A 9,968-nucleotide genomic window follows, 5' to 3' on the forward strand; every position below is an offset into this window, starting at 1 on the left:
GCGTTACCTTTCTGGTCACACCACGGAGCCCAGTAATGGCTGTCACAGAAAGAAGGAATTCCAAGCTGTGATTTCTGGTCCTCTGAGTCATATTAATTAATATTGTTATTGCCATTTTCAGTGAGCTAGTGTAGAAAGTCATTCCCATAGGACTGAATCATGATGTTCATGCATGTTCTTGATAGTAGGTTGTGTCACCTCTTGTTGCACTTCATGAATGGGCAATTGGGCGGACTTGGATCTTCCGACGTCTGTGGTCAGGATGTCCGTCACAGCTACAGCAGCTATAGCAGCAGCAACTGCAGGCAATGATCATAAGCAGCAGAACAGTAACTGCAAAGAGAAGCAAAGGACATTGCTTCATGATGCAGGAGCAATCACTGGAGAATAACCCTACATCTCCTCCAAGCAGTTGCATGAGCAGCAGAATGAACAAAGCGTGGTTTCTTGCCTTTCTCCCCCCACCCTCCATATCCCCATCTCCTTCCTCCTAAGTTCCTGCTTCCTTGTATTAGTTATCCATTTAATCTGGACGATCATTACGGGATATTTCATGATCTTAAAGCTATGTACCAAACCACCACAATCTTTACCTGCCTAATAGGCTGTTGTTTTGGAGGTGACATGCAGTAACTAAGTAGAGCTATGTGCCTGGAAAGGATGGATATCCAGCTCTCCCCATAGTTGTGTCAGAAGCAACTCAAGAAAATTTGGTTAGTCAAACTAGCAGTTGCATTTCTGAAGAGTGCAAGTAGTGTACCCTTTAATGAGGATAGATACTCGTGACTGTGGTTGGCTTTACTGTTTCTTCTGTATTTAGCTTGAAAAATGCAGGGTTTTTTTTCACAAAGCAGTGGGCTAACTTTCTGTATTCTACACTAGGCATAACGGTTGGCATTGGGAGAGATATATTAGCTTCTCTGGAATAGAAAAAGATGACATGTTTAATCCTGCAAAACATGTAAGAGTGTGTGAACGTGCACATGTGTGTGCATGTATTCCTTAGAAGTCTGGAGCTGGGGCTGGCAAGTTACAGGACCTGTGGGGAACCAACTGTAGGTAGGAAAAAAATAAAGCAGCAGGTGTGTCTTTCTGAATTCCAGCCCAGGGAGGAGTGTCCAGGCTGGATACACACCCTTCCTTTTGGCTGGGAGCAAAGTGTACCTCTCTGAGGGGGAGGGCCTGCCTTCCTTCCTGTTTGTTTTGCCATTGTCTAAACAAACTTCATCCCCCTCGATCAAGTAGCTCTTTGTTATGTCTTCCATGCCATCCCCACACAGAGCAGCAGGAGGGCTCTTGCCATTACCAGAGGAGAATAAATAGGCATAGCTTCCTCAGCTCAGGCTTCCACTGAACTAAGCACAGGAATGACACCCAGAGTCTCAGACTTTAAGTCTCTTTTGTGGCAGTGAGATGCCCTAATACCATTTGTTGTAAACTATCTCCTATGCATCAAAATATTGCAGCAGCTCTGGGTTGGTTGAAATACTGCTGTTTAAACTAATGCTTAAATGTAAGAGCTCTGGGGAAAGCTATACTGTTGCCTGTCATGCTCTACATGCGTGTAGAGATACATACTGAGTATTAAAAAATTACCTAAAAATTAAACTGGGCCTCAGAGCACAGCCTGGAAAACAACTGCCAACACCACCAACGCACCAACAAAGATTATGGAGCAAGCTGCTGCCACTATAGAAGAGAAGAGACTTTCTGACACCCCTTTACTTCCACCAATAAACTCACCAATAAACAGAAGAACCACACAAAAGGACACAATCTCCACAGGGTCAGCCTTGGGCAGTTTCTGGAGCTTAAGGAGAAACTTCTCACCAATGGTTTGCATTTCCTTCAGAAAGCCTTCAGAAGACATTCTGGCTCAATCTCTCCAGGCTTTATGCTGTAGAATAACCAAACAGAGAATAAACCTTTTCACTGACTAATGCTAGGAAGCTGCCAGCCTTCTTATAGAGCTGGTGATCACAAGGAAAACAAGTTTATCTGGTCTCAGTCCTTGTTCCCAGTAGCTAAGGTGGAGGACTATTAATTGTCTACGTGTTCTGGCACTGTTTTAATTTCAGAATCTGGCTTTGAGGGTGCTTTTGTCAGCTGCACTGTTGAGCAAAGGCAAAATGGTGTTTATTCTAAAAGGACACTTATTTCAGCAGGCATAGAGTTAGACCTGGACAGTGCTTGCCCTTGGCTTTCAACCAATGAAAGTATTTTATTTTTTTTCCAGTTGTGCTAACTTGTCTTTCCAGAAAGAAATGCAATTCTAACTTGACTTGAATTCCAAAAGCTGAACTCCAGTGGTACGTAATTTTCAGTTGTTTTTTAACCGAGTAACACAAAGTAGACCCCCTTGAAGACTTCTTGCACTTTCAGCTGCAGAAAGACCCTTTAAAAACTAAGGCACTTACTTCAACACCTCACTACAATACCATTAATAATGTTTTATCAACCAGTTTTACTGAGTGGTGATATTAAGAGCTAAAATCTGTGTTCAGTGGGGACAGCTGGATGCTTTTCAAGTTCTTACAGATGACTGGAAGTTTTATACAGTACCTTTTTTCTTTTAAGCCACAGTCTGTTCTAATTGAGCAATATATGAATTGAACAGTGGATGTCCACCCATCACTGCTGGTGATGAGCAAAGCAAAAGCCCCTGGATCTATCAGGCAGATACCTCCCTTGTGGAGCTAATCCCTCCTGCCCTGCTCGGTAATCTTACTCCTTCTTTATTTTCAGAAAGAATGATCACCAGGAACTATTGTTACTGAAAATATTATTAGTCTAGTCAAAGTTAGATGCCTTGCTTTCGCCACCGATGTTTGCTGTTCTTTTCCCCCATGAGCAAAATTTTGGAAGGCATTGCAACAAACAAGCTTGCGTGAGAGCTATGGAAGTTCAAGTTTTGCTTTAGTCAATAACTGGAATAGGATATCGTTGAGAAATATCCATAGTTTTGCCTAAAACAAGTGTTTGGACAGGCCAACACTTGGATGGATTATGACGTGTCATTGTTATATCAGACTGTACTTGCTTGTGTGTTGTAATAGTCAATGCTGTTTTATGGGACTTGAACATTGCAATTTAATATTGTAGTCTTGGTGATAAGACAAAGCCAAGTCACCAAGACAGTACTTCCAGAATAAGCCAGCTAGCTCATTACTGCACATCTGGTTTGGTTAGTCAAACAAATGGATGCTTGGAGTTCAGTTTTTCTAAACACACTGAGGACAGAGAGACCTTGGCTGTTTCTTTGCATGCTGGGCTTAAATACTACAGTGCCAAGTTAAATTACATTTTGTATGTTTATGCAATTCAAAAAGGGTTTTCTTTGTTCTTTTAAATCCAAGCTAAGGAATACAAATCGGAACCAGCTGGTTTCCTAGGGATGGGGGTGGGTGGAAAATCCACATCTACAGAAAGATCTCTGTGCAACTTAGCAGGGAGGCATAGCTGTGGCCTTTTGACCTGAAAAGGTCACTTTTGAGAGTAGGGTTAAATAGTTCTTACCAGATGATTGCCGTACCCCAAGTGAGCTGCTCCAGAAATGGCTGCTTTATCCTTTGCACAGTGCTGTCGGATTCTGTGTCAGCAGGTTTCCAGTTTTGTTTCCATTCCAAGAGATGGTGGTGCAGGCAGAGGTGAAGTGATTTGTGTCTTCTGCTCTTGGCTCTAGAAGAAAAACTTAAAAAAAAAAAAAAAAAGTATTTCTGACTCTAACATTCTGAAAATATATGTTCCTTTTTGGGGTGTTTCTCCCTGCCCAGAAGCTCTCCCAGTAAGGAATCTGCTGTAACCTTTCAGACCTTGCTTTGAGCTGCACCAGAAGTATAAGAGCCAGGCTTCTGAAGTTTGGGTATACAGTGTAAAATTACTGATCAGGATTGTAGAACTCCAGGTGGCTTAGCAAAGTGCCTAGCCTAAAGTGGTTAGAGCTTGTTGTCCCAGTAATGGACATACCTCTGCCCATGGTACCTGATCTGGAGCTAAGTGAAGGAGTTTTTATTCTACAACTTGCAAGGAATGTTGCTTGTTTACCTTGGTTTGAACTTCTTCAGGGACAAAGTTTGATGTTGGTAGTGCAGTCTCCAAGCTACCCATGAGGAAGCAAATGTTTTTCTGCTTGACTGCACTTCTGACTGCACACTGGTTCCAAGGGCTCTCGCTGCTTTGGGATTTCTGCTTGTGGAGCACAGCAAAAGGGTGAAGAATAAATTACTTCTTTAAAAAAAAAACACAACAAAAACCACTGAAATTCTCCCAAGAAAGCTAGTTATATTAATGGACTTTTGTATCTTCCATTCTACTTGTGATGTAAAGTCTTTGGTCAGGACTAGTTTCGATTGTGACCTTTTTCCAATTGATTTCATCAGAACCAAGATCTTACCCTAGAGATTAGCATAAGGGTAAGGGTAGTGCTGTGTGACTTAAGTTGTTTTATGCATCTGCCTTATCTTCCTCCAGAGCAGAGGACAGATGGCTGTTAGGGGCAGCAAAGCTGATGGAACTGGTTACGGAAGAAATGCTGAATTTCACAGGGCAACTTAGTCTTCATAACGCATTGTCAGACTAATGTCGTGAACTTTTGCTCCATAGCTGTAGCTAGAGATCATATGAAGTGAAAATGGGGTGAAGAGTGGCAAGATGAGAAACTTGCATAGAAAAGAAAGTGAACACAATGCTGATGTCTTGTGACAGGCAGTTTGGAAGTTCCTGCTGGGGTGGGGTGGCAGCCTGAAATTTGTGGTTTCAGCTGTTTCCTCTTCTGGCTGTTCTTTGAAAAATAACTCATCTGTCTGGTGTTGCCAGTGAGACTAAATCATCAATTCTTTCTGCCCTCCTCTGTGTTACAAGGTCTGGCAGGGGAGGGAATAAAACACATCATCTAATTTGGTTTTATTTGGTTTTGAGAAAAAAACGCTGAATCTGCCATGTGCCATGAGTTGTTAGCCTTGCTTGAAAAGAGAGAGCACAGTACTAACGCAAGGGGATGCCTGACATCTGCAGGTGTGCTGCTCAGCTGCAAGGATTAGATGAGCCTTTAAAACCAAAGCATCATGGCTTGTGTTTCTGTAGAATCAGATTCCCAGAAAGTGCTAATACTTGTTTTTAACACAGATTCATCTTGCTGTGCCCACTGAGTAAAGCTGTGAAAATTGCCATAATAGCACTGAAATTATCTTTCAGAACTGTTTTAATGGACTTACGCCATACTGAAGCACTCTAAGAAGTTGGCTGCTCAGCCGTTTTGAGAATACAGCCATTAAAAGGTCTCGATCTAGACATTCAAGGCAAAAGCCTTGGTCAGGGTTTCTTTGTACTGTGAACTGGCTGTGTGTGGTAGCTTCCAGGCTTCAAGCAAGAAAAAAGTTTTGGAATGACCATGTAAGGTGAGGTCCCACATCCCTCTGTCTGCCTTAAGCTAGTCAAGTTGCTGTAAGTATTTTGTAATGGATGTAAATTGATGGGGGTTTTTTTGGTCTATCTTTGGTTTGGAAAGCTGTATCCTATCTGTGTGTCTACGCAGGCGCATCAAAAGTTGAACTGTAGGGAGTGGGTGAGCTTAAATTTACTGTTGAGGAATGAGACACTTGTTTAGTCATAACCCTGGTGGCATTTGAGCAGCCTATTTCAGTGCAAAGAACATGAATTTGAGTTTGTGGTTTAGCCCTAGGACTGGAAGTTAGTAAATGCAGGCAGTTTTCTTGGCCTGCCAGTGATGCTAAGTGGTTGTATGACTTTGGGTAAGTCATCCCATGCCTCTGTTAGGTGACTTAATCTCTGCAAAGTGGTAGAACATGTAACCACCATCAGAGGTTTGTTTGTTGTGTGTTCCAGTCTCTAACATGCTCTGAAATCTCTAGATAGAAAGACAGTAAGTCCCTGGTTTTGTTGCAGTTACAAAATGAAATGACCTTTGCTTGCTAACTGCTTGTTACACTTCAGTCATTGCGCCCCTTTAGGATGAAAGTAGATGAAAGCATGGCTTCTACTCTTGGTTGCTCCTTACCCAGCCATGCTCCACAGGGTTTTATTTCTCTTGACGTGTTCCCAATCCATTGGTTTTACTGTAGTCCCTCTGAGAATCTTTGCTTGTGTGGGTTTGTTGCTATAGTAATCTAAAAATGGGTTTGAAGCTTTGGAAGGGGGAATTTGTTGGTGCTGCCCTGAAGCTGCCAATGCCTCTAGTCCTAACGCAGCAAGTCCCAGTGAGGGTGAGTTGGATATCCTCCACTGTACCCATCACCCATATCAGCAGTGCTCCAGAGACCTTACAAAGTAGCACCTCCCTGATGTGCTCAAGCAAGTAGAATGCCAGGGCAACATTCTCATTGCAATGTTGTCTTTTTCCCAAGACTGTGGCTGTGGAGAAGCAGATATTTTGGGTTGTTCTTACTCAGACAAGTCAAACAATTTGGTTTAAATTAGACCAATACAGGGATGGGAAGCCTGTATGGATTGTGGTAGCTTATTTGGTGGGAAATCTTAGAAGGCAATCCCAGCCTCATGGAAGGAAGGTGCTGAGCAGCTGAAGGGGAGGATGTGCTTTTTATTCTAGTCTAAAACTTTAAAATAAACTCTGACTGTATTTGGCCACTTTCTTAAGACCTTGAAGGCTTGGCCAGGTTCTAAGCCTACCAGCTTTGTTCTTGGTTCCTGAAACGTGCTTCTGATTTCGTATGGATAAGGTCTGCAACGCTTCCTGTCCTAAAACAGTGCTGGGCTGCTAGGTGTTGTTACAGTTCAGATGCATTTTGGCAGAACATGTAATAATTCCTGTACCATTGTTTATTGTTCGAAGTTTGTAATGTACTTCTGAGATGAAAAGGGCTATAGAAATGTAGTCATATTATCAATGCATGGTTTTCCCTCATCGTTGTTAATGCAATGTTTGCTGCCATGACTGTAGTTAACCAGCCATGTGAATGTTAACTATAGTTCACAGACAAGCCCTTTTTTTCTAAAACAGGAGTGAACAGAGCCAGTCAGACCTATAATTCATTCCCAAGTAGATGAAAATAGTTTCCAGTATCAAGAGAATTTAGCTTTTTAACAGCACACACCCAAACTGGTAAACGGCAGCTCAATGTCATGGGAGAAAAGCTTTGACTTTGTCAGCTGGTCTGGAAACGGCGGCCACACATTCTTCCATATTATAAAGCTGGCCTGACTGGGTAGCCATTTGGCTGGAATACCCTATCATCTCCACCAGCCACTATTTGGAGACTGGTTTTGAGGCAGCACCGTAAATATTCCTTCCCTCCACTACAACCTAATATTAGGTTAATATAAAAAGGCACTGAATTCCCTGCAATAGCAGTCTGAGAAGCCCCATTGGGGCACTGAGCTAAGAGTCTCTCCACCTCTACAGCACACTGGGTTTTCTCCAGTCCATCCCACAAATAAGTCCACAAAACCCCACGAGATAATTCCTCACTACTAGTCCCATTTTTAAGAAGTGGAGAAACCAAAGCACAGAGCCATCCACTGAAAGGAAAAGGTCAATTTTAAAAATAAACCTGTAGCTCTTCTACAGGAGAACTTTTTTTAGGGTTGCTGATGCTTGAATCTAGCCTGAAAGTCTTCTAATATTAGCAAAATAACCATTTCCCAGGAAGCTGACAGACAGGTAGCTGTGTGCCTGTGAAAGCCTTGTAAATAGTTACTTCACAAACATACTGGTATCTATCAGTAGTTTGGTGTTTGAGGTAAGGCAGCTGGAGCCCCCTGAGAATGCTGGAAACACCTTCTCCATCTTCTTTCAGCCACCTCTGTGTCCTGTCCTTGGCTGGTCTCAGAAATGCATTTTTGAGTTTTTTTAAATATGCTGGTCTGATCCTAGTAAAGATGCCACTTGGGTGTAGGAACTCTGAAGGCTGCAACAGCTGCTTCCTCAGAAGCTGTGGTTGCACGGGGTAGTGGTGAGGGCCTGCATGGAGGTGGGTGCTGCTCTCCTCACCCAGCTCTCTTGCAGGCTCTTAGGGTCCCTGCCATCCAGCGTGCAGCTCTGCTCAGTGGCCCGCTGCAGGCTGTGTGGGTCAGGGGGTTGCATTACAGAAAGGATCTGCTCTATCAAACTTGGTTTATTTTGTACCTCCACTCCCATAACTGCTTTTGCATTGCAGTCAGGCTAAGAGGCCCGTGCGCTATGACAGCTGTAACACAAGCCATGTCCTGCTTCTTTTATCCAGACATGTGTTTCGTATTGCTTATTCCCCCCCCCCGCATATGTACAACACGGCTGCGGCTGGACAAGCCCCCAGCCAAACCCATTAAGATTTTCTTTTGGCGAGGAAAACTTGGCATGTTTCTCTACCTCCCTCCCCTGCCCTCTGCCCTCGCTCCTCCCTTCCCCACTCCCCCTCCCTTTGTTTTTCCCGTACTTTGAGAAACCATCTTAACTGCAACAAACAACCCACAGAGACCCTTCATTAGCAGGGTGGAAACTTCCCTCCAACCCCTTTGAACCTAGGGTTAGACTGGAGGCGTGTGGGTCTTAACTACTAGATCTTCTAACACAGGCAGTTCCAATTCGGTGTTTGTACAACACGTAGGTCAGAAAGACCTGCCCTCCCTTCCACATTAATGGCAACAGAGAGAAGTGGAAATACCTGATCCTTAACATTCCTCCCTACAGGCATGTGTAGGATCGGGAAGACATATTTTTGTGAGAATTGGCTTTCTGCCTCACTCCCTACCTGTTGTAAACAGCTGACTGCCCGTGCACCTCCTGGAAGAGGCAAGAGGTCCCAGCTCAGTGCTAGGAGCTGCAAGAACTTCCAGAGTAACAAGCTTCAGATAGCAGAAAATGAGGGCTTATATGGTCAGTCTCCTTGCCAGCCCCCTTCCCACAGCTGGCAGCAAAGAGATGGGAGTATAGCTTGTGGGACACCTCTATGTGAAGCCAAGGCTTACAATGGGTAATTAAATGTGTTTGGGGGATCCTTTTCCTCTTCCTTCCCTTCTCACTGTATTCAGACCTGATGGTCTTGTTACTGTAAACCACAGACCACGTATGTGTATGTATGTGTGCTCAGAGCAGTAGTTTCTCGTGCTGTTTTGAATAGTAAACCAGCATCTGTGCCTCATACACGAGCTGATTTTCTTTTTTTAAATGCTCTTGTTAGAAGCCATGTAAAATCTTTCCATTTATTTCTATTGGACACAGATGCTTAACTTCCACAGTATGCTAGTTCCCCGACCAGGGCTTGTTTTCAAGCTGTTTGCTTCAGGATTTGGGGGATAAAACTTGTCTCAAGCTGGGAGGAGCTCTGGAGAAACTCTGTGGCTGGTACCTACTTGGTTTCGCATGCGCTTGCCTGTGCTGGCAGCTGCTCTTTAATGGCACATACGCCGCTTGTACAGAGGAACAGACCAGCTGCCTTGTCCACACTAAATATTAATATATCAAGTCATCACTGTGGAGAATGCCCTGTGCTAGATCTGCTTATCAGCTAAGGTCACATTCTGTAACAACGACAGAAAAATGAGCAGACAGCCTTTCTAATCAGCACAGAAGTTGCTTACTCCTGCTCTGCCTGCCGAAGCAGTGCCAGACTGCGGGCTGGCCCCTTTTGTTAGCGGTACGGCTGCAGCGCAGCTTTCTGCAATCCTATTAAAAGCTTTTTCTCTTGCCACCTTGGCTCCCGAGTGTCCCTTGCAGATCAATTCAGGCTAGCAGGCTCTGCTCCGGGGCCGATTTTGCAGCTCACTCTACAGAGAGCTACAAAAGCTCCAGCTACTTGCTGCTAGCTGAATGCTAAGGTGCCACGCTTGACCGAACACCAGCAATAGCTCAGCCTTACCCCAGCCCGGCCGCGAACTCTTCTCCTCTTGTTTTTCCTTCTGTCTTCTTAAAACTTTCACGTCATCCTGCCCCTCATCCTGGCTCGTGTCTCGCTCCTCGCTCGCTCCTCTCTGCTCTGCTGCTGACAGCCAGCTGTTGTCTCTGCCCTTTTTTT

General features: G+C 44.1%; 1 protein-coding gene across 1 annotated transcript; it reads right to left on the minus strand.

Moving 5' to 3' along the window:
- Positions 1-211: 211 nt before the first annotated feature.
- SMIM5 (small integral membrane protein 5) lies at positions 212-1,870 on the minus strand. The gene is made up of 2 exons (XM_010289471.1): positions 1,744-1,870; positions 212-333 (listed from the first exon to the last, which is right to left on the minus strand). Exons 1-2 carry the CDS (start codon positions 1,868-1,870, stop codon positions 212-214), a joined length of 249 nt encoding a protein of 82 aa, XP_010287773.1.
- Positions 1,871-9,968: the final 8,098 nt, after the last annotated feature.

This window comes from Phaethon lepturus, unplaced genomic scaffold (genome assembly GCF_000687285.1).
Source record: "Phaethon lepturus isolate BGI_N335 unplaced genomic scaffold, ASM68728v1 scaffold11036, whole genome shotgun sequence".
Lineage (NCBI taxonomy): Eukaryota > Metazoa > Chordata > Aves > Phaethontiformes > Phaethontidae > Phaethon > Phaethon lepturus.